General features: G+C 37.2%; 4 protein-coding genes across 4 annotated transcripts; 2 read left to right on the top strand and 2 right to left on the bottom strand.

The window, feature by feature from the left end:
- Positions 1-737: 737 nt before the first annotated feature.
- LOC121782599 (boron transporter 4-like) lies at positions 738-5,013 on the bottom strand. The gene is made up of 14 exons (XM_042180514.1): positions 4,938-5,013; positions 4,084-4,195; positions 3,886-3,968; positions 3,523-3,709; positions 3,290-3,428; positions 3,027-3,192; positions 2,768-2,934; positions 2,520-2,693; positions 2,343-2,438; positions 2,151-2,261; positions 1,759-2,072; positions 1,392-1,671; positions 1,173-1,310; positions 738-1,100 (listed from the first exon to the last, which is right to left on the bottom strand). The coding sequence occupies exons 2-14, from the start codon at positions 4,185-4,187 to the stop codon at positions 1,071-1,073; spliced, it is 1,989 nt and encodes a 662-aa protein (XP_042036448.1). The 5' UTR covers positions 4,188-4,195; positions 4,938-5,013; the 3' UTR covers positions 738-1,070.
- Positions 5,014-12,246: 7,233 nt separating this feature from the next.
- On the top strand, positions 12,247-15,694 carry LOC121780581 (EG45-like domain containing protein). Its single transcript, XM_042178185.1, has 4 exons — positions 12,247-12,301; positions 14,655-14,825; positions 14,897-15,197; positions 15,524-15,694. Exons 2-4 carry the CDS (start codon positions 14,684-14,686, stop codon positions 15,528-15,530), a joined length of 450 nt encoding a protein of 149 aa, XP_042034119.1. The 5' UTR covers positions 12,247-12,301; positions 14,655-14,683; the 3' UTR covers positions 15,531-15,694.
- A 1,986-nt stretch (positions 15,695-17,680) lies between these two features.
- On the top strand, positions 17,681-19,760 carry LOC121782888 (probable histone H2A variant 3). Its single transcript, XM_042180877.1, has 2 exons — positions 17,681-17,944; positions 19,231-19,760. Exons 1-2 carry the CDS (start codon positions 17,834-17,836, stop codon positions 19,525-19,527), a joined length of 408 nt encoding a protein of 135 aa, XP_042036811.1. The 5' UTR covers positions 17,681-17,833; the 3' UTR covers positions 19,528-19,760.
- A 188-nt stretch (positions 19,761-19,948) lies between these two features.
- LOC121781654 (3-ketoacyl-CoA synthase 11-like) lies at positions 19,949-20,590 on the bottom strand. The gene has a single exon (XM_042179371.1). It carries the CDS (start codon positions 20,543-20,545, stop codon positions 19,949-19,951), a length of 597 nt encoding a protein of 198 aa, XP_042035305.1. The 5' UTR covers positions 20,546-20,590.
- Positions 20,591-24,779: the final 4,189 nt, after the last annotated feature.

Raw genomic sequence — 24,779 nt, 5'->3', positions numbered from 1 at the left:
TTACTAAAAATTGTACTCCCTCCGTCCCTCTGTAGTAGAGGCGAGACGTTTCATTTTGAGCACTTATTTTGAAAAAATTATAATAAATAGTTAAAGTGCAGAGAAAGTAAAGTAAAAAGAGAATAATATAGTTAATAGTCTTCTCTATATTAATCTTTCTCTTATTTTACATTTTCTTTATTTTAATTATTTATTATCATTTTTCCAAAACGAGTGCTCTGTATCGTGGCAGGGTACTATTCTACCACTCTGGTGCTAGTTGTTGTATTTCTATTTGATTCTTACATAAGCGAAATTTATAAGTACTATATCATTGTGTTATACATTTTGCATCGAGGGATCTTTTTGAGCTATGACTCGTGCGTAGTTATATTCTTTGTTACTCAACGCTCAAGTATACGTTGTTACTTAAATATGGACGGATTACGAATTTTTCAAACTTGGTGATTTATAGTACTCCCTCCGTCTCGGACTACTCGCACATTTCCTTTTTGGCACGGAAATTAAGGAATGGGTGTATAGCAAAGTCAACAATTGCGGCTGTAGATGATAATTTTTACTAAAAATTGAAAGAGTGCAAATAACTTGGGACGCCCAGAAAGGAAATAAGTGCAAGTAGTCCGGGACGGAGGGAGTAGTTTTTTGAAAAGCGTGGAAACGACTAGAATTGGATCAAACTTTATAATTTATTGTTCTGTTTTTTGAAAAATACGTGACCGACTAGAATTGGACCAAACTTTGTGATTAAATACTATTTGGCAATTTGGCGTAAAATTAAGAAAGAATTTGAATTCATTCCACTCTTGGATTCCTAACACAAATATTAGAAATTCAATAGCAGGTATGAGGTGAAACACCATCATATATAGTAGCTTCCTCTTCCAATGCCTCCTTAATCAGCCTTTGTTTTCCAAATGCCAGAAAAAATGAAGGGCCTTTGCACCTCATGATTTCTGCTGAGAAAAGAAGAATCCATCACTTCTTCCTATAATGCCATTTTCCCTCATCCTTTCTCCCAATCCCTCCTCGCTTAGCTCGCTCTTGTAAACGCAGCATTGTTGATCGCGTGTCTATGCCCCGCCTGAACCTTCAGGCACAGCCTGCATAAACACAACTCGCTAAGGATAGTTTCCGCCTAATCAACTCAAAGCCGTTGCAGAAATAGAACGAACCTGAAGCTGCTGCCTGCTGTTGAAGCTCACTGACCGGTGCTTTAGTTCACCTCTGCGCGTTGTTATCTCGTCCAATATCTCAGCAGATGATACATCAGGGGAGCTTTCATCATCGTCAATGTCAGGTATCTCCCTGTCCTGCTTTTCCACATGAAGTCAGCCTCAGTTTTCGACGTGTTTTGAGAGCCATTGCGAGGATAGGATAATAAAAAGAACTACCTTGATGGATAGGCTCTTGTTCCTGAACGAGCGCCCAATGATTTCTTCGTATTCAGCTGCATCTAGCTCGCGAAGATAGTGAGGCGGGAACATCTTGGGGAGAACGTGCTCTCGTATGCTTATCAGGAGAAAGAAAGGCAACGGAAACAGTATCCCAGCAATCGGTATCCATGTGATTCCGAAGCACAGTAGGAGGTAGGCGAGCTGAAAGATCGTAAACATGAAGATGTACTTGAATGGCACCCCCTCCACGTACGAGGCATGGAAATCTTCGATGACTCTGCCCGATGAATGAATAGTCACGAGTAAGTTAAAAAGAACCATGGTGGTCTCTGATTTATAGAGTGTAATAATATACGAGGCTTACTTGAAGCGACGGCCTGGTGGAACGAACAGAAGCAGAATCCTCTCCCAGAACTGGTTACCGGGGAGACTGTCAATGGCCATGTAGGCGAAGTATCCCCACAAGACCGAGGTAGGTATCAACCTGAGCACGGGCGTAGCACATATAGCGACTCCCACAAGTATGGATTGCAACAAGTTGCTGACCCTCTGCTCGTTTACTCTAACAGGCAAGTAGAGATCGATGCACTTTTCAGGGTCGAACGCGTTATCTGAGTCTGTATCATCATGGCTCATGACGGCTTCCTTCAAGCTTGCTAGGTCTTTGTCCGAAGCGTGCTGCAGCAAAACACGAAATTAGACCTTTAAACTAAACAACAGATGTAGAGATGGAACGAGACAGCAATGAGCACGTACGCCACCCTCCATTTCAACAAACACAGCGTGCATTCGCCCATATATCTCCGAGTTGCTCGCTTGCAATTTCATGCCCTCCTTCGCAGATTTCACCATTTTCTTCCGTAACAACTGCAGATCATCAGCACTCGATTATTAAACAGTTTATTCATTCGTATGATGAGAGAATTTCTGCACATTCGCAACTCCTACCTGCTTCTTGAGGACTGCAAGACTCCGAGTATGCATAGGGGACTGCGGAAGAACGCCATTTGAAGGAGGTAGTCCGAGTAATCCACAGATCAAAGTCTAAAACAACAAAAAGGTACAGCTCTCAGCAGAGAAGATAACATAAATAATCAGCCAACGATAGCGATTGTAATTACATACCATCACTCCCAGCAACATTATATCATAATGGTAAGCAGAGGGCTTTTTCAGATTGAATTCCTTTTGCTGTGCCAACTGTGAAGCTACACTGTGATCGAAAAAGTATAGACCCGCGATCATCAAGGCTGGTATTATCGCAGCAAAAATGTACATTGCTGGTACCCTCCCCATGTCCTAAAATTCCATTTAATGTTTCATTAAATGGAAGCAATATACAGCTATAAACAGCTTATTTACTAGCTAAATACCTTCAGCACGGTCCAGTGATACAGCGACTCAGAATCCCAAGGATCGGGGCAGAAAAGCCGCCTTGGGACTCCTGAAGGGATCTTGCTCGGTATGCTATAAGATATCGCAGTCCATACTATAACCGCGAAGGGAACTCCGTAGTCTGCAATAAGACTCCTAAATATGCCTGTCCAAATAGACCAGAGGATATGAATCAATACAATGTAGGTAATGCTACGACATGATTCAAGTTAGCATTCCAATGAAAATTCCCTGTACCTGAACCATAACGCCAGGACCTAGCTTGCGTGCTCTTGAGGGCAGTGATAAGGAGGCCGAAAGAAAAAATGATAGAGAGTAATCCATTAGTGTAAAGCCACTGGAATTGGAATTTCTCTTCGGAGGCATTTTCACCCTTTGGAATGCTGAATTCACTTACCACACCCTGTAATTATTCAAGCAAGATTACAAGTTACGATCACAAATTTTCTAGCGGGCCAGCTAGTAGATGCTAGAAGGTTAGGGAGCAAGTATATGTTTACCTTGATGGCCTCTTGAAGGAAAAGAACAGTGATTAACATGCCGAAAAGTTCCCCTGCTACTCGTGTAAATCGCTTGATGACGGTGCAAGCATTAAATATAGCAAGAAGAAACAGCATCAAAGAAGTCCAGGCACAAACCCTGACAAAAAAATCAAATGGAAAAAGGTTACTCAACGTGCTATCTGGAAAGCAAAAGATTGGACAACAAGAAAATATTAAGGCCATTTATGTACCAGCCAGCCCAGGCTAGATACAACTCCGTTCCCACGGTTTTCTTAGCAAAACTATACAGGTAGGAGTACATAATGATGGTTGGTTCCGCAACCCCTAAGATCAATAGGGGCTGTCCACCAAAAATGGAGTGAATGACTCCACATATAGCCGTAGAAGCAAGAGTTTCAGGGGTGCTCAACCTTCCATCTGATACAAAAGCAGAACTTATCAGAAGTTGAAGCTTAGTATTAGTGTAAAGAAGCTTATTAGCCAACAACTACTTCAATAAGTGGGACATGCTTATCTATGGGGCTCAACTTTCATTTCATAATAAATTCTTGTTCAAAAAGATACATCTAGTCTCCTCAAAATTAAAAACTGACCTGTTTCTCTACTTAGCTGCTCTCCAAAGGCAATCACGGGGAGAGCAGAAGCAAAGAAAATATAGGCGGTTGGAGCAAGAATACTGCAATTGTGAATGGAAATAAAGATCAAATTTTAAAGCTTTGCTGAAACAGAACATCATACTACATACTCTCCAATCTCCATCACTCAATTGCAAGGCAAAAAGAAATACAGACCTTGCACCCGAACCACATGAGTCGAGCCAGTCCTTCTTGTAGCATGCTAACCGGCCTTTGAGATCCTTCTCGACTCCCTTGAAGGGAGTCTTGAGGCCATCCATGGTGTTTCCTATAATCAAGAAAAACACCAAGGTATATAATAAATCAAACAAATGCACGAATGCAACACCAATGCATGAATAATTGGGTTTCTTATAAATTAATCAGAACCTAAACAATTCAAGATTTTAAAAAAAAAACAGAAAACTACATTAGGGTGCAAATATGATCTCAAAAACCAATCTTTAGCATTCCCATTTGAAACAACATTAATGAGATGAATCATACATATAAAAAATCCATTTTTCCCTGATTGAACAGATCATCAAAACTGCATTTTCCATAATCAAGAAAAGTTCAAGGGCCGGGTTAGATTCGAACCGGAATACCTTTTTCCCGCTTGACATCAAATTTATCACAAGATTGTAGCTTATATACGCGGTGTGCGCTTCTGTATAATAACGTGGATGGTCCATATCCAAATCAAGAACAGAAAACGGAGTTGCTAAAATAATGGATCTCACTCCCTCCTATAAAGCACTATAAACCATCCAATGTCCATCAAAGACAAAATAACGCTACTAACTACATAACCAATTAAATTAAAATGCACCACACATTCTTAAAATTACAACATATGTCATAACCATGGAATTGCACACAATGGGCTGATCTGATTCGAGAAAAAGAAAGCATGTAGGCAGCTAAATAGTCGAGTTAAAGATAAAAATGCAATCTTTTTTGCAGGCGGCGGTGTTGAAGAAGGAGGGCGGGTTGGCAAAGAAAGCGGGTAGAAGAAGAAAAATGCCTACCTCTTGTATCTCTCTCGCCGTTTTTAGTCTTGTCGTTTCAAGAGAGAAGAGGAATGGATGTCGAGCAGCAGCGAATGTTGTGTGAATTCGAAATATATAACGTCGGAGGTTGTGAAGGTAATGGGCCCACTGGTATCTGCTGTTATGAAAATATATTTTCGGTCCAAATTGTTTTTTGTATTTTGGAAATTGAATTTCGACATCTCATTATGCTAAATTACACTATTATTCCTGCTAATATTAAATTTCTTATTGTTAGTAGTTCAATATATGTTTGTTAGCTACTTGTGAAAGTTCTATAGTTCTTTTAATTACAAAATTAGATAGATTATAGATGTGAGTTCTCAGGTTTGTGAAAAAAAAATTAAATTTCTTTCATTCATTTGTAAAGAAGATGAAATTGTTGATAAACTAGTTCTATGTGTCATTATGGAAGATCTTTGGTAATCTTTTTGCTAGTTTTCTAGTACTGTTATGTAACGACCCGTTAAATCGTTACCTACACGAAAGAATAAACCACGTATCAAATACACTTTCGACAACAAATCGAGACGAAAAGTTGGATAAGAATCGCGTCACATCAGGCACGTTTTCCAATTGGATAAGAATTGCGTCACATCAGGCACGTTTTTCAACGCTGCATTAATTACGCGTCGCATCAAAATAAAAAGACGTGAAATTTTGTCTTTTATGAAAAAATTTTCTATATATACAACCTCCCTTCATTTCATTTCTTTGATTTCGAAATCGAGAGAAATCCGAGAGAAAGAAGAGAGGGGATGGAAGAACGAATTTCCGACCACCTACCTGTCGGGAACGGCGTCGGCGGCTGGGGGAGATCCTCGGCGACGGTGGCTGGGGCGGACCGCGACGGCGAGCCGCCGCGCATACAGCAGCGGTGGCGGCGTGAGCGTAGCCGAGAGAAAGAGAGGAGCACGGCGTGAAGGCTTTAAACGAACGAGGTGGGCTTTCTAGTTACCGTACAGTTTTTACGAGAAGTTTTTACGTGGGCTTTCGAACTAAAGTGTTTCCAAGAACTTTCATATATCGGTTTGAGCATCATGTTATATGTGATCAAAGTGAAAGTGTTGTTGCGCATGTTATGTTGTGATATATGTGTTGATTTATCGAGTGATTTGTGATTTGCTCGACTTGTTGATGTGATATGAGATGATGCTCGATCTTGACGGAGAAAAAATGATTTATGTTTCAAAAACGTTTTGAGGAAAATAAAGTTGAAAAGATTATGTCAAGCCATATTTTGTTTTGGAACTATGCCTATCTGACTGCAACGATGAATGGGATGGATTGATGGGAGACCGTGGGAGGTAACCACTTCCCCGGCACTTGAATGTTAAGATATGATGAATGATGAAAGGAATGATGAATGATGAATGGACTGATGAATGAACAAGAGATAGTGAAAATCGGGTTTGTCAGATACGGCATATGTTCTAAGAAAATAGATCGAGGAAAAGAAAAATGTTTAGTGTTCTCGGACTTTTCCTAAAATCCCGAGTTCACTCAAAGAGTGGCTTGACAAAATCTGTTTTTATAAATATATTTTCGGCACGTGTCCACTGAGTACACTAAGTACTCAGCCCTGCATATGTTTTCTCTATGTGCAGGTTGAGCGGTGACGAGCGCGGTGGGTGTTGAGCATGAAAGTGAAGAAGATTGTAAATAAAACTTTCTGAATATATTATGTCTTCATACATAATAGTATTCTACTCTCGAATGCTTCCGCCAAGTGTTGTTGAGATAATTTTATCTCGAGTTGCTGATTGTTGAAAAGACACTCTGATTTTATTCGAGCTTTTCCCATTTGTTTGGAGCTAAAGTCGAGTTTGCACTATGTGTATCATACACTCTTATATATATTATTCTTTTAAGCTAATTGAGCCTTTCTTATGAACTGTTATCCTTAAATGCTATACTTAAATGTTTGACCCTAGGTCACGATCGCCTCGTTTGTAACACCCCTAGCAAGTGCGGTCGTGACATGTTACTAGGTCATTTACGATAAGGCTGCGAATCGAAGACTTATTGTACGACATCGGATGGAGGGGGCGGCCAGATTGCGTTCCGCCTTGATTTGTGGCTGATTTTCCGACTATATTGCAGTCTGTTTTCAACCACAAAGAATCATTTTTTTAAAATACATTGTTCTATTTCGAAATACCTTCATTCTTCTTCTATCTATAGGGCGCGTTACAACTGATGTTTAATGTAGGAATTTTAATCAAATAAAAATATTATTATTTTAATGACTTTTAAATCATATTTCAATTTTAATACCGTGTTACTATTTGTGTTTAAAATTCAACATTAAAAGGGAAAAAATATGAAAATTTGTGAAATAAGTTGTGGCTGAAAATGAAATTGATATTGCAAGTGTGGCAAAATCAAAAATATTGACTTGACAAAAGAAAAATAGGCTATGATAGAAAATGGAGCTGGAAATCAAGACATTGTTGTATTTACCCTTTAGAACAATGAGACTACTTTGTACTTTGTTTCTATCTGTCGTTAGTAGATTGGAATATAACTTCTTTATATTTTATATTTTTATTATTAAATTTGTAAAAGTTTACCCTTTTTATGAGTAAGTAAATAAAAAAATATATGGATATATCAAGATGAACTCGAATTTAAAATCTTTGATATTGACAATATCTATTTTGTCACTAGACTCGCTCATACTTTTATAAAGTTCATTTGTCAATGTATATGGAATGTAAGTGCCATATTTAATTTGCCATTCGTTTAAATGTATGTGAATTGTGCTATTTCTAACTTGAAAGGTCTTAATGATGGCTTTGAATTTTCATTTTGTAAATTCGTTTTATCTCTAGTTTTGCTACTAATTTTATTTCTTACAAACTTCTACTACAATGCATCAAACATTATATCCTTGCAACATATTATATTTATATAATTTTCATGAGTAGTAATCATGCCATCAAAACAAATCATGTTTATCATATTCTAGTATTATTTAAATAAAAATTAGCCTAAACTCTTTTAGTAGTGCTAATTTGCAAAATGCAAGTATGCAACTCTTCATTAAGAAGGGTTTGATTAGTAATTTGTCATAATTGGAATATGTTGCAATTCCATAAGCCTTTTTTCCAAGTAAATCACTCAGTGTTGACTGTTGACTGTTGACTGACTCACTATATATTGATTTCCACATGGCGGCCGAGAAAACAAAAGCCTCTTATAAGTTAAACTCTATATGAATTTAAAAATTATTTAATCTTCTACAATATATTAATTTTATAATAAAATATTTAAATCAGAGTCTCCCAGCAAATGATTCAGTACTGTTTTGGGGACAGAGATAGGAAATCATACTCAAGTTCAATTTTGTAATTAAAAACCAAAGTTACTTTGATCCATGTTTTATTAGAGTTTTAATAAAAAAAGATTACCTAGTTAATTAATTGACGCTCACAATATGCCCCAGACAAGATTGAGTGTATGGTTTTGCTTTTGCTAATTAAATCTTGTTGTGATAGTCAAAGACATCAAAAGTTTATGTGGAATAATACACCTATATAATATATCCTTTTGCTAATTAAATCTTGTTGTGATAGTCAAAGACATCAAAAGTTTATGTGGAATAATACACCTATATAATATATCAAAGTATTTAAAATGTGATCACTAAATGAGATGTTAGCTGTTAAGGACGTTTCCCTTAACAAGCACCGGCGGCGAGTTTCGCTCGGCGGTGGAGATAAATTTCCGGCGGCCAATAGGCTCGGCGGACGATTGCAGAGTTTCTGTGCGCGGGAGTCGCTCCCGTCGGGCAGATAACTCGGCGATTGATAGAATACTCCGGCGTCCAATTAGGATCGGCGGAGGGAATCCAAAATTAGGATTGGAAAACACACGTTATATTTGGGAGAGAAAATATTTCATTAATTGATTGAATGAATAAAAAAGATAACAGTCTATCCTATTTATAATGCTACTGACTTAATGAACAAGAAAACAAAGATATAGAAAAAGATATGCTAAATCCCTATAATATCTAAACTAATAGAGGTTCGTATCAACTCCCCCACAGTTAAAATCCACCTTGTCCTCAAGGTGGGAACCACGAAGCAAAAAGGAGAGTTGAAAGCAGAAGCTTCGGCGAGGCAACTCCTCCTGGATCAAACACACACCGAACAGTTGAACGTCTCCCTTCTTCACTTCCATAAAAAATCAACAAAGGAGACCCAACTTTGGCGGAAAAATTCCTTGCCAAATCGAAAAGCTTGTCCACGCCTCCCAGAATGCCCAAGCATGGCATGTCATTACTCGGAGGGATCAACCTTGCATCTTTGTCGAGCGATGTTGATCGATGATTCATACTTGGAACGTCACCGACATTCAAATCCACATAGACACAAGCAATTACGGGCAAATCGGTGTAAGTACCATCTCCTTTCTTGCCCAAACAATTTCCAACAACATTTTGGGATGACACTTGAACAACATTGAGTGAGGCGATTATCTTCTCCACTTCACCAATAGAACCATCCTCCTCTTTATCTTCTAGCAATGTCTCCTCATTTTCACCAATCTTCTCATCAGATACCCCAACGAGCACTTGCGGTGGCTCATTGTCGTTCTTGACAATCCCTTTGTTCTTGAGGAACTCTCCAGGGGACTCGTTGTTTGGAACATCAAGAGGAGCGTCGGTAATGTCATTGGGAACATCATCACCGAATACTATCGTGGGAGTATTATCAGTTTTCTCTTCGGCTAAATTCTCATCTTGAATGTTCTCCTCAAACTCATCCCCATCATCCGCATAACAGAGAATGCGTTGTTTACACACATGTCTCATCACCCATTTCTCGGGACAGTGCCAGCAGAGACCCAACCTGGACCGTTCTGACTTCTCCGCCTGGGAGACCCGTATTAGAGGCAGGCGTGGCTGCTCCGGAGTTTGACTGGTCACACGTGCGGTCTGACTGTACAGGTCTCGCATTGGCTTTTCGGTGGAGTAGCGGGGCTGGTGGGAGGCGGGCTGGACTCGCGCTCTCACCTCCTCCCAAGGGCGAGGTCGGTCCCAGCACGTCTCCGAGCGTCGGGGCCGGTCAACGGTCGGGTAGCCGCGGTCCTGCTGTTGCGCCGGTGGGTCCCAACAGGTAGGTCGGCGCTTGGGCGGTGATGGCGAGTACATATCTAGCTCATAGGATGAAGAATGTTGATATGCAGTGGTCCGACGGGTCCATGGTGGGTCCCAGCAAGTGGGCTGTCGGGTGTGGCAAGGGTGAAACGGCTGCACGAGTTGAGGGAAATTGTATTTACGATGGCAATAGCTGGCGTAGTCGTATGACATGTCGACGGACTGAATCGTGGTTGTGGTAGAAATGGTGGTGATTTATTTGGGGATATGGATGAACGCAGACGGAGGATGCTGAGCTCTCAATGAAAGCACCAGTTGTTAAGGACGTTTCCCTTAACAAGCACCGGCGGCGAGTTTCGCTCGGCGGTGGAGATAAATTTCCGGCGGCCAATAGGCTCGGCGGACGATTGCAGAGTTTCTGTGCGCGGGAGTCGCTCCCGTCGGGCAGATAACTCGGCGATTGATAGAATACTCCGGCGTCCAATTAGGATCGGCGGAGGGAATCCAAAATTAGGATTGGAAAACACACGTTATATTTGGGAGAGAAAATATTTCATTAATTGATTGAATGAATAAAAAAGATAACAGTCTATCCTATTTATAATGCTACTGACTTAATGAACAAGAAAACAAAGATATAGAAAAAGATATGCTAAATCCCTATAATATCTAAACTAATAGAGGTTCGTATCATTAGCTTACATTAAACTCATCAGTAATAAAGTTATACAGGTATCACTATGGAAGCCCATTAACCAATTATTAATTCAATGTTGATAGGCGGTACAAATATTCAATGAATTAAATCAATAATTAGATGAATATATGTAGGCAAAATCTGGTAGATTAGTATTATATCACTGTAACAAACTAAAAAAGTCTAATGCATTATGATCCTTCCAAATTAAGCACTCATGGTTTAATGATAATCTTCTCTATACACAAATGGAAGTAATGTTGTCGTTTAGCAATTAGCATAGTTGTTTGAACCAAGCAAGCATTTTGCTAATTTAAGCACATATATGGAGTATTATTTTAGGAAATTTGGTAATAGTTAAATCAGTGTATATCGTATAGTCAATTATATGTCACTAGGTTACTGGATTATGTGAAACTTGTATAGTACAATGATTCAATATAACTCTATAAAAATTGGGCATTTTGAAAGTGACTTTGAAATGTGATCAATGTCCATGAAACCCAAATTAAAAACTAATTAACACAAATTTTAATGCAACTGAACCACTAAACTCTATTTTATCAATTATCTTAATCACACAATTTCCCTTCCTCCAACTTATGATTTACAAATTAGTACAATCTAAAATGTTATGCATCTAAATTCTAATATAGCAATAGAAAGAACTAAGAAGCTTCCGTGAAAGAATAATGGTCTAAAATGACGATTCACTGCCGCCAGGCGCCAACGATTTAATTTATGTTATGTGATTCCTACAAAATAAAAATAAAAATAAATAGGGCGTAGGAGAGTATTATTCTACGTTTCACCAAATTCCACGAAACAAACAAAAAGAACACATACATTAACAAACAAAAAGAACACATACAAAATGATTCACTATACTATCCAAATAAAATACTACACTCAATTGTTTTAGTAAGAAGGGAATATGAAACTGCAGAGGAGCTAAGAAGTGTTAAAAAAATCTAGACCTTTTGTCTTCCGAGACCTACACAAAGAACACATACATTTTTCATTTTCAGTCCAGATATATTTTTAGGTCGATAATTCACTCTGATGCCATGATAAAAATTCATGTGATTCTATTCTAAAATAAATTGGTGACGAAAAGAGAGACCCATGTGATTTATGTAGCGGTTTTAGCTATCTCTTTATACGGATATGAGATAATTATATTTTCATAGAATTTTTGCTTCAATTGTCAACACAAAAGAAGTAATTTCTCGTATATGATTACATTACATGATTCTTGAAAGGAAAGTAATTTCTCGTATATTAATTGTTGCCCATAAATATTATATTTCCAGTCTTGCACACCTTATAGATTACCTAGAAAAGTAATGATTATATTTCCTTAAAAGCAATGTATATAGTTAATGCGTAATCGAGTATCCGTAACGTCATATTTTAGTTTTCTAATACGTCACTATATATATATACCCTACATTATAATTTCAAGAGATACATACTCCTTTTTATTTTCCCAGCTCCATTATCAGTTGATATTAGAGAGCCATCTATCCATTCCATCAGGTATTTTCTCTATACTTCGTCACCTTTTTATTTCTATGCATTTGTGCATCAAATCAAATTCATTTATAACTGTGTTTGAATTCTCTCTCATTTTGAGAAAAATATATCTCGAGATGAAGATAAAATATAATAAAAGAGCTTGAAATATACTATATATTAGTATGTGATTTTTTATTGGGGGTGTTTCATCTCTCTAATTAAATCCCCTGAATTCACAAATTATACTATGTATAAATTATAACTGAAAAATAGAAATACTACTAATTAATTATAACTGAATATTAACAAATTTTATATAAAATCCCATTAATAGAGCCGGGAAGTACTCCATTAATGGAGCAAAGAAAAGCCAAATCCTTAGATAGGACCTTATGACATAATAGACTAATTATTTTAACTTTTGATCTTTGATTAAATTGATCCTAGTCTTGACATTGTAATGGTTGCATGTAGGTTCATTAAACAAATGGTAATTAATTTAATAGTATATGAGAGCTTAATTGGCGCCTAAATTAGTGTCACGAAGCTGTTAATACCAAGCCTTTTTTATCATAACCGATCTTCGAAACAAATTAAACTAATTAATTGTATTGACTAATTATATATAGTTTACAAATCCACAATTATAGTGATTGTGTGGAAATCTACAGGAGACGATCTCTTCTTCTTGCACTTATCTGAGTAATTATGCAACCAATGTCATAATGATTAACCTATTTCAAAATGTAATAGGAGTGATTTACAATTACAACTCCCAACAAGAAGATATGATTATGCTAAGCAATATTAGATATTCTCTTACTCATTCAAACATTATAAGAAATTAAGAATCAAAGATGTACATCGATCTGAATAATAATTTATCAGTATAATATACTAATAAATTCACAATAAATCTTTTCCTTATAAAATATAAATATGCATATTAAAAATTAGTTTACAAAAATTTACCTATGGGCGCCTACCATTTTTAGGTTGATTGTGTTCTATATTAATTAGTATTATTTTAACAATAACTAGAAAAAACAGAACATTAAAATCTAACAATAGACCAAACACAATACACATTTCTAATCCATAACCAACCTTACTTTGCAATAAATTACAATTTCCGCAATCCAATAACGCGTTAAATTTCAGTAGCCGATCTAATTATTTTTATTCATTTTTAAAATTAGTTTGGTTGTATTTACATGTTTATTAATCCACCAATACATTGCATTGAGATTAAGTTTGTGTGTAAAAACGCCACATCCTTATAGCTGACTATGTGGATTTTCAAAGGATCTCATATTATAATTTTAAAAATACTACTAGTACATGTTTAATATACGAAATTATCTAGAGCCGCAATGGACAACAACTCTTCAATAAAAGTATCCTATTGATACTTTTATTGAAGATCATCTTTTTGTAGAAAAATTAAGGCTTAATTACTATTGCCGTCACTTCATAGGTTTATTCCAACCTCGAATATTCTAGCAATTACTCGTGCTCAAAGTTTATATATAACAAGCCCTAAATCTAAGAAAATTAAAATATCACAAACAGAGGGGAAGAGCGTAATTTTTGAAAAAAAAAAATTGTATATGGTTTTACAAGTTCTGATCTAATTAATGTACTTATGAATTATGATTCTCATCTCACTATTTATAGAGTAGTGATGAACTTAACCAGAAATTTAGAGAGATTTAGATAAAATCTTATTCATAGACTTATACTTAATAAGATTTAGCCCAACCAAATCCAAGTTATTGAAAAACGATATTTTGCTTTTTAAGTTTTAAATATGAGATAAATGAGTTAGATTAGATTAAACTTCATGCTTTAAATGATTATTATTTCAACCTCTATTATGAATTTATGATGCAGTGGTCCAAGTGCAATTTATAATATTTTTTCTGTCCCATTGTAGATGTCACATTTTCCTTTCTAGTTTATCCTACAAAATATATCACATTTCTATTTTTGGAAAAAAGTCTTCTCTCTCATTAATATAAATATATTATTTTCTCTTTCCACTCAACACGCAAAACAACATCTCCTAAAACTCGTGCCATTTTCCAAGTGTGTCATCGGGACGGGACAGAGGGAGTATTATAAAACGTTTTTCACATGTGTACAATGTATTAATGTAACGTGTGGAGAATATCGCATTTAAGTTTAGAAAATAAAAAAACTATAAATTGCAAATATTCACCAAACAAATAACCGAAACCAGCCAAATTTAAGATATATATAGTTTTAGAAATCATCGTTTGATAGTTGTACGTCACCCAAATATACTAATATAGCACGTTACAGCGTTGACTAATGACAACATGTACATATATATCGATTGATATATGATTAGATAATAATAGCATTGAGGCCGGAATTCTTATGAGATCAAATCCTAGACTTGATCAAATGAGCATGGTGAAGCCCGAACTCCGCCTCCTGACCTGTCTCCTCCTCTTCCTTCTCTGCCGGTTATCGCGGGCCGACATCGGGACCGCGAGCCGTTATTCCCCTCCCTACACCCGTAAGTTTCGAACTCGTCAACCCGCCAATTCTTAAAGCTAGTGATCGGAATTTGTGATTGAAATTGTGTAGCCACGGCGTGTTACGGCAACGACTACACCGAGTTTCCGACGAGCAACCTCTTCGCGGCGGCCGGGGAGGGGATATGGGACAATGGGGCCGCGTGCGGCCGCCAGTATCTCGTGCGCTGCATCAGCGCGCCCGTGCGGAGTTCGTGCGTCCCGGGCCAGACCATCCAGGTCAAGATCGTGGACCGGGCACAGACCTCCGCCTCTCGCCCCTCGCGATATGGCTCCAGCCTTGTCTTGTCCGATACCGCCTTCTCTGCCATTGCCAATCCCGCGGTCCATTACTTGAACGTCGAATACCAACAGTAAGTACTTAGGCCCTTCTTCATATGATGGGATTGAACGAAGATATAAGTGCACTTCTATTCCATTCTATCGTACGAGCATTTCATTCCATTATACCAAGCAAATGAACGAACAGTGTTCTTTCTGGTTCCCATTAATTGTCACATAGTTAGGTGGAATGAATTTGTAGAATATGAAATCAATTTATCAAAAATAGTAAAAATGAAATGGTACGTGACTAGACAATTAATAGGGATTGTTATCACCATTCCATTCCCTTGGACCAAACTTTTTCATAGATCAAAATGTCTAATAAGTTGATCAATGAACTCCTTTTTATGTGCAGGCTTTGAACTTGTCTGATGCAGAGGAAGTTGACGTCACATTTTTAATACTACTATGATTTATTTATGTAGAAAACTAAAGTTGATTAGTGTTTAAGTTCTTTTCTCGATCGTCCTTATCTTTCTTTAAAATTGTTAATTTTCCAAATTGCTTTAAATTATCTTAGTGTGGACATGCGTGGATGTTCATATTATTTTTACCTAAAAGCAGACTAGTTCCGAAAAAATTCTCAAAATAATGCAAATGATAAAAAAACTAAATCATGTTTGACTTTTAATATTTTAATCGGAATATGTTGCAGCATATATTATTTGCAACACTGAAGAGTACCGTAGTGTGTAGATTATTTATTCAGTAGATGGATGAGAACTGTCATTTTAATTACACTGTTATTTATTGCATCAGATCATATGATACAATCTAGTTAAAATATATGTGATCACGTATTTAGTAAAGACGTTGAAGCAATTTTGATACCAATCACACCAAATTAGGTATAAAAGTTGGGTGCCAAAATTGATATTCGGTAAAGACTATTCCAAACCAATCCCAATGTACTAAAATCTTTTATTTGGTGAAAAATAAGTAAGAGACACATATCATGGAGCATGTCATCTTCAAATGCAAAATCTCAGACAACTTTTGGTATCATTCTTGCAATCGATAGATCATTTCCACATGCTCCCAAGCTCCCTTATGACCCCATTTTGGAGGCTTGATATTAATTTTTTTTTTATTTCTATGTTGTATGTCATTGTTTGGTCTGTTTGAGACATTAGAAACAATGACACTTTTCAAGAATTTGTACCTTACTCGAAAATGGAGACTAAATGTTTATTTTGGAGTCTCCATTCACCAGAGCAGCAGATGAATGACAAATGGAATGAAGTCAGATGTGGGTGAACTCAATGAATTTGCTATGATGCATATGTTCTTGATCTCACTTCTCATCATACTTATATTCTAGGACTTGTCTTGATTTATTGTTGTTTGTCTGGTTTGTTGTTTAATTTGGTGCTGTTAGTTCCGACAATTAAAGGGGGACGAAGAAGGAAGTACTAAAATAAGATAATTAGCCAGGAAATGACGGAGTAATAAATAGTTAAAGTAGAGAAATGGTAAAATAAGAGAGAGATTAATGTAGATAAGTGCTTTCTATATATTATGCTCTCTTACTTTACTATTTCTCCACTTTAACTATTTATTATCATTTTACAAAAAAGTGCTAAAAATAATTAGGATTGCTAAAGCGAGACAGCCTGAAAAACATACTATACAATGTAAATGATTCATACTCAAATTGGCCACTCAAAGGAAAAGGGAACATGTAGAAACAATTAGGCTCTCTGTTTCTTAAAATAATTTTTTTTAAATGATATGAATTTTAATACATAATTGATAAAGTAAGAAAGAGAATTAAAAAAATGTATTATTGAGAAATGGGTCTAACCTATTAGAAAGAATTTTCTAAATGAAATTTTTTTATTTTAAGAAATGTACTAAATTTTTTTCTTCTATTTTTAAGAAATGAAGAAAGTAGTACTATAATCTTTGGAATAAGAGTTAGTGTTACGGAAAAAGAGTTGGTGTTATTTCCTTGTAATTTAGAACGGGCCGAATATGCTTAAGTATCAAAATGATGAGCCCAAGAAGTAAGTCTTCGTATAAATGAAAAAGGAAATATTGAAGTCTCCACAAACTGCACATTAAATAATATCAGAAAAACTTGCATCTAAAAAAATGTATTAATGGTTGATTCAATCAACCAACACCAATGCAATTAAAATGCAAAGTATATGAATGCTTACCTATTTTTTTTTAAAAAAAGGATCCGCAACAAATTGGTTTATTATATGAATAAATCTTTAAGCTATATTTGAATATCCACTTTTAAAAACTTGTACGTAATAGTAGGTTGTCATTTTATTCTCTAACTACTTTTATTTTACTATCTTTTTTACATTTTGCATTAAATTAAATCTTGATATGTAAATTAATTTCATAATTAATGTGGTTCAGTTACAAAAGTGGGCCTCACATCTAATTTTTAAATAAATAACAGTAGAACACGAAAACCGGCCCAATTAAAATTGGGCCTTATACAAGTTGACTGACCCGACTGTGGAGTACGGATAAAAATAAGAAACCAACTTAAAAAATATCGAAAATCGCCACACCCAATCCAAACAGTTCACTCGTGTAGAGAGAGAAATCGTCGTCGAGACGAGTCGCGATAATCTTCTGTAGAGAGAGAATCTCCGAATTCTGAATTGAATTTCTGTGTAATTCGCAGATCTGCGCTAAGTAGAGAATGTCGGGGAAAGGAGCCAAGGGTTTATTGACGGGAAAAACTCCGGCTTCCAAAGACAAAGATAAGGACAAGAAGAAACCTATCTCTCGCTCTTCTCGTGCCGGACTTCAGGTTTTTTTTCCTTCCATTTTTTTACTTTTCTCAATTTTTACATCATTTTCATGTAATTCGTATGAATTTTGCGTCTATTTGTGAATATATTATTTTAAGCATTTTTTTGTGTTATTTAATTGTGAGCTGTTTGGTCCACAGTGTTTGGTCTCTAGTCTTGGTCACGCTTTTCTAGTCTGCGCCGTATGCTGTATAGATTTGTACGTATACGTGTTATGTCTATAATTGTGTAATTTCAGAGTTGCTACTGTGTATGACAGTTCTCTGAATTGACTAGTATGCGCTGTGTTATTGAATGTAATTTTGGCTGTTAGATACTTAGATATGCAAGTGGTCGAGCAATTATTATTATCTATAGATAGTGATTTTTTGGTGCGGATTTTCTAGCAGATTATATTTTTGGTAATATTGCGTGGGTCTTATATGAAGAAAGTTGCAAACCTGTATATATTGGTTGGGGCTTTCATAATTTTGAGGACTTCCACAATTTTGAAATAGTAGGATGTAGAATAGGTGTGCTAGGTCGCACAGCCTTGTGTGAAAGGTTTGCAGAAAGCTTTTGGATGTAATTCTAACAACACGGTGAGCTATTGTGCTTTTCATACTGAAATCCATGGATATTGGGAGTAGTTAATGAGAGTGAGATTGCCATTTGTATTTTTCCTTGAATAACCAGTTGAGTGATTACTTCTGTCAAGTGTAGATTTTCTAGCACATGTTTTGACCTGCATTACGATTTACGCCTCATTATGGGCTTGTTGCTCAACTATGAACTAGCTGAATTTTATTTGTTCAATGTAAAATGTAAAGCCTTTTAGATCGAAATATCTATATCTTGGTTACATAAACTTTCTACTTCGAGTGACTAGTCTTATACTCCATGAGAAAATGTGAATGCATAAAGATATATGGAATGAATGCTTTGGTAGGTAAGAAGTAGCAGCAGACATGGCATACAAAACAACCCATGTCAGTTCAACTGTGTTTGTAGATCTCGTATTCTTCTAGATTGAAGTGTAGTTTAGTAGTACTGACTGTTTCTTCTATAAGCATCTAAAGAATCTATTTTGTATGTAAATAATTTGTCTTGCAAGTTGTAACTTTGATTTTATCAAAGTGCTAAAAGATCAAGGTTCTTTTTTTCGTGGTCATCTTGTTTTAGAATCTGTTGTTGGATCTAGATTGTTTGCAGCATTTCATGCATCTTTTATCTCTCTAATTGAGTCATTTCTTGAAATGAATCATATCATCTTCTTGTGGTATCATATTCACTTTTTTCCCTGCAGTTCCCTGTTGGTCGTATCCATAGGCTCCTGAAGGAGCGAGCAACTGCTCATGGAAGAGTGGGTGCCACTGCTGCTGTCTACTCTGCAGCCATATTGGAGTACCTGACTGCTGAAGTCTTGGAGTTGGCTGGGAATGCTAGTAAGGATTTGAAAGTGAAGCGTATCACACCCCGTCATCTGCAGCTGGCTATTCGCGGTGATGAGGAGCTCGATACCCTCATCAAAGGAACCATTGCTGGTGGTGGTGTGATCCCCCACATACACAAGTCGCTCATCAACAAATCTTCCAAGGAATGAGACAATGATTAGCAGACATCGAGGGGGGTTTTAAGGTTCTAGGGTTAGGCTGTCTACATGTTTAGAAGTTCTATTTTGTGGCATGTTGTGAAGCTAAAACAGTTTATTGGATTCTGTTCAAGAATTCAAGAGACGTTTGTGCGCAGACTTCGTTGCAAATGTATTTTGCATAAACGAGCATGCAACATGAACATAGCCTTCAAATTATGTGAAGTGTGTTACATTGACTGAAATTGCTTGCATTCCTTTGAATCTTTTGAACTGTATTACTTGCAAAATCAATACATGCATTGAAGAATAAAATAGTTTTTGAAATAATTTCAAAAGCCTAGAAATGTGGCTCCAAGAATGCCAGAAAATGCTAGATTAGATCAATTCTAATGCGAGGTAAAATATAAAGTAGACTTGCAATTGCAGAAGATTAGCTCACCAATAGGTTGTAGCTCGCTGCACGCTTGAAGAAGGAATAAGAATCATATACTAGCAACTGGTCGATTTCATTAATCCACGGGCTCTTCTCCTTGGCTGGATTGATAGTCCTGAGGGCTTTCCACACAGCGCTGTTACATTTGAAACCAGACCCGAAGGCGATCTGCCATGTCCTGTCTCCCCTCTTGATCCTTCCCTTGGCTTCTGAATATGCCAGTTCGTACCAGAGAGAGCTGCTAGAAGTGTTTCCAAACCTATAAAGAGTCATTCGTGAAGGTTCCATGTGCCAATCAGATAGCTGAAGATTCTTCTCCAGTTCATCGAGCACAGCCCTTCCACCGGCATGGATGCAGAAATGTTCAAAGGCCAGTTTGAAATCCGGGATGTATGGCTTCAGCTTTATCTTCAACAACTTTCTCCCTACCAATGTAGTGAAGAAGAGCAATTGTTCAGACATGGGTAGCATAAGAGGGCACAACGTTGTGATATTGGCCTTTAAGGCATCACCGGCCACAGCCATCAACTCCTTGGACAGAGAAACACCCACTTTCCCGCTAGGATCCTCCATAAATGAATACAAGAAATTCATAATAGCACATATATATTTGATGGGCTTGCGAATTTATGAAACCATTCTAGGTTGTTTCTCACATCCTTAAATATTTTTTGTTTCACTTTCAATGTGGGACAAAATATGTTGAAGTTTCTTTTATAACTACATGTTTAGATTATTCATTTATCTTTTTCCAATGTGAGATACAAAACTTTCTTTTGTTTTCGACTTTTCTTTATTTTTTACTAGTACATTTTATTACTCACTAACTTTATCTTTATTTTTGTTATGATTCTTTTTCTAAGACAAATTTATAGATAATAATAGCATCAACTAGAATAGTTTAATTAAATTTGAATGTTGCATGTTGCTAATAATTTGTATATTTATAGAATGTGGACGTGTTCAAATAATTGGATTTAAATGTAAGTATGTTGCTAATTTTTCTCAATATATTGATTAAAATGTGAAAAAATAACAATTAATATAATTGGTATAATAATGATAAAAATAGATAACTTAAGAATGATTTGTTTAGTGGTATAATATAGTTTATATATTTATATATTAGTAGTAGACTAATAGTATGATTTTGTATAATAGTTGTTATTCTAATAGATGTAGTATAATTTTTATAAATAAAATTATTATTTGTGAATATATTCTTGATAGATAAGAATAAACACTTATTGAGTAATATGATTTGTATATAGATAAATAATTATTCATATTATAGTTATCGCTAGATTAATACAATTTGTATAATAATTATTTTCTTAATGTGTATAATGGTATTTATTAGTTAACATACACATAAACTTATACACAAACAAATCGATAATGATAAAGAATTAAAGAATAATACTTTATGTAATTATATTTGTTGTTGAGTTATAATAATAGAAGATAGTCAAGATATAAACTAATATAAACAAAGATGATGGAGATGTATCATGTAGTTATAAATAAGGAGTTTTATCCCACATTGAAAGAAAGAACAACACATCCAAGAATATGTAGCTATAAAAGGGAATCATCCAATACACTCTCTTTTCAACCCAAAGGCTCAAGTCTAACATTAAGTGTAAATTGTAACTTATAAGTTGTGACTTGTGATTTGTAGTCTCGTTGAAATAAACACTAAAACGAGAAGAAGAAAAAAAATTTATGAACCGCTGAACCGGCCCGGAACCGGCTGTTTCGGCCAAAAACCGTCGGTTTTGAACCGCCGCCGGAACTGCTGGGGACCTTGGCGGGCCGGTTCAGGTTCAAGGAAATCTTGAATTGTGAACCGCCGGTTCTGAACTGGAACCGGTGGTTTTCGAACCGTGTGCATGCCTAGATTGAGTATTATATTTTAGTTATATCACTTTGGTAGGGGTGGTCATTAGGTTTATGGATCGGATTTTTGTCCATTCAACTCTACTTGAAAATTTAAAATTTTATGAAAAATGAATATGATCTAATTTTTAAAAAATCCAAAAATTAAATTCGAACTATGAAATCCGAATTTGATTTGAAAATTTGAAATTGCATAAATTTATACTACACATGTCCCTTAAAAATAGACTATATTTGTATTTTGGGATGTCGATTAAAAATGGGGTGAATCTCATTCTCCACTAACAATACATCAATCACTTTTTCTTTTTAATTCTCTTATTTTACTAATTACTTATTTGTTATTACTCGTACCGTTTCAAATATTATCTATTTTTTAGATTAAGAATTCAATACCAAACATTTAAAATTTTAAAAATCTAATACCAAAATAAAAAAATATACAAGTAACTACTAGACATTAAAAGAACAATTAGGACAACAACATGACTAATCACCCAATATTGCCAATTAGTAACAAACACAACCCCCACAAATATTTTGGCATGAGTTGATAGGCGGAACAGACATACAAACATGACATACTTGTGTGGTTTCTTTTTTAGCTAAAAGTGACGCAAGCAAAACAACAATGTTCCGGTCACGTGTACTTTAAAACGAGATCGGCAAGCGAATACATAAGGGTACCCGCAACGCGTGCCGCCGGCGTTCCGCGTGCCGTTCCGCCGGAACGGTTTCGCCGCGGAACGCGTTGCGGCGCACCGTTCCGCTCCCATTCCGTTCCCATTCCGTTCCGCGTGCCGACGGCACGGAACGCGGCACGGCTTGTGCCGCCACGCGCTCGGGCGACGTGGCGCTCCCCGCTTCGTGCGTGCTTCCCACTCGCCGGCCCGCGAGTGGGACACGTCAGCTAATTTTTAATAAATTTTTTTTAAAACGGTCATATTACCGTTTTTTTTACTCCTAATTTTTATTTTTAATTTTTTTTATTTTATTTTTATTTTCTTATTCTATAAATACACCTAATTTATTACATTTCACACACAACTACACATCTACTCTTCCTAAACCAACATCAATTCCTCTCCAATTTTCTATTTCAATCTCCTTCACAAAATGTCCGGCGACGGGAATTACGGCGGTGGCGGCTCCGGTGGGTGGGATCTCAACGCGTTCGGCAATTGGGAGACCATGTACAACACACTAGGTGGTTCCGGGTCGTCGACGCCGGGCACCCAGGGGTCGGCGACGCCGGGTGGGTACCAACCCCCCACTTTCGATGTGGATGCCTACGCTCGACCACCCGGCTCGCGGCTTTCTCAGGGTTTGTCCCAGATTCGGGAGGATATCCCCGTAGAACCCACCCAGGGAGGAAGCCGAGGCGGTGGAAGCTCTAGGGCTGCGTCTGAGGCACCCGAGGATGAGGAGGAGGAGGAGGAACTGGAGGATCTGGGCCGGCATCCGTACAACAACGAAGAAACTAAGGCGGTGTACACCGCCTGGCTCACCGTCTCGTACGATCCCATCGTCGGGAACCAACAAGCCGCCAAGTGCTTCTGGGAAAAGGTCCGTGATGTCTACCACCAGACTAAGCCGAAAGGGGCCCGGAAGCGCAAATATACAATGCTCCGTGCTCACTTTGGCCGAGTCGACGCACAGGTCAAAAAATTTTGCGGCATCTACTCGGCCGAAGCGGCGAACTACCAAAGCGGAGCTTCGGGCGCCGACATTCTGAGGGCGGCTTTGCGCGTCTTCTACCAGGACACCGGTCTACAGTTCAAATATGTTGATATTTGGCAGCTCGTCAAGGACGAGGAAAGGTGGGCCGGCGGTGTCCGCTCGAGCTCAGGCTCAACCTCAAAGCGCACGAAGCACACGGCGAGCGGCCACTACTCGTCTGGTGACACCGGTGAGGCCAGCGAGGGTACACCGCAGGTGTTTGGGGGTACGGGGGATCCAACGCCCGACGAATACGGGGGATCCAGCCGTGGGCGCCGTCGGCCGCAAGGGACGAAGGCGGCGAAGACGGCTAGAGCGAGGAAGGGCCGAGGCGAATCAAGCCAGTCGGCCTCGGGATCGGGCTTGCGGGGAGGCTCGGACACACTTACGGTGGCGTACATGACCGCCACAATGGCGGACACTTCCCGCTTCTCGTACGCCCAATTAACGGCCTGGTGGAACTGAATTGTGTGTATGGCAGCACAACTTGGCCTTCCGACTCCCCCTCAACCTCGACCGCCTCCGGAGGATGATTCGCCGGCGGAGTAGTTTTTTTATTTTCCCCCGTTTAATTGTGTGTTTTTTATTTTGTGTTTTTTATGTTTTTAGGATTTTAATTGTGTGCTTTTTTTATTTTTTTTAAGTTTAAGTTGAATTTTTTTTTAATGTTGTGTGTTTTTTAATAAAGTGTGTTTGTTTTTTATTAAAGTGTGTTTATTTAAATTGAATTGGGTTGGAAATAAAAAAAATGAAATTGAATGAATAGTAATTTAAGGAACGGTTAAGGAACGGTTAAGGAACGAAGGGTTGCAGGTTCCGTTCCTTAGTTAAGGAATGGAGTAAAAAAGTACAGTGGGGCCATCAAATAGTGGTTTAAGGAACGGTATAGGAACAGCGTTGTGGATGGCCTAAGGTTATCGGTTGACGGTTTAATTGATCTGACTGAATAGATTGCTAATTGAACCAAAATACTGCATACATATATAATTAAAATGTATATTATATGCAAAAGTAATGCTCCATCCGTCCATCAATACTTGACATGGTATTTCATTGTAGGTTGTCCATCATTTAAAGACACATTTATCTCTTTTTCATTTTTAGTAAGTGGATCCATACTCCACTAATTTATTACACTCACATTTTACTACTATAAAATTACTAAGTACAATATAAAAATGAGACTCATATTCCCTTTTCACTCATTTCC

Source organism: Salvia splendens, chromosome 20 (assembly GCF_004379255.2).
Source record: "Salvia splendens isolate huo1 chromosome 20, SspV2, whole genome shotgun sequence".
NCBI lineage: Eukaryota > Viridiplantae > Streptophyta > Magnoliopsida > Lamiales > Lamiaceae > Salvia > Salvia splendens.
This window is presented reverse-complemented; position numbering and strand designations above follow the sequence as displayed.

Excerpts from the sequence above, each read along its gene's own strand:
- LOC121781654 (XM_042179371.1), bottom strand. The coding sequence starts at position 20,545 with ATGAATTTCTTGTATTCATTTATGGAGGATCCTAGCGGGAAAGTGGGT.
- LOC121782599 (XM_042180514.1), bottom strand. The coding sequence starts at position 4,187 with ATGGATGGCCTCAAGACTCCCTTCAAGGGAGTCGAGAAGGATCTCAAA. Across the intron at positions 1,311-1,391 it reads ACAAGAGCCTATCCATCAAG|GACAGGGAGATACCTGACAT; the intron begins GTAGTTCTTTTT and ends GTGGAAAAGCAG. Across the intron at positions 1,101-1,172 it reads ACAGCAGGCAGCAGCTTCAG|GCTGTGCCTGAAGGTTCAGG; the intron begins GTTCGTTCTATT and ends GTGTTTATGCAG.
- LOC121782888 (XM_042180877.1), top strand. The coding sequence starts at position 17,834 with ATGTCGGGGAAAGGAGCCAAGGGTTTATTGACGGGAAAAACTCCGGCT. Across the intron at positions 17,945-19,230 it reads CTTCTCGTGCCGGACTTCAG|TTCCCTGTTGGTCGTATCCA; the intron begins GTTTTTTTTCCT and ends TTTTCCCTGCAG.
- LOC121780581 (XM_042178185.1), top strand. The coding sequence starts at position 14,684 with ATGAGATCAAATCCTAGACTTGATCAAATGAGCATGGTGAAGCCCGAA. Across the intron at positions 14,826-14,896 it reads TTATTCCCCTCCCTACACCC|CCACGGCGTGTTACGGCAAC; the intron begins GTAAGTTTCGAA and ends GAAATTGTGTAG.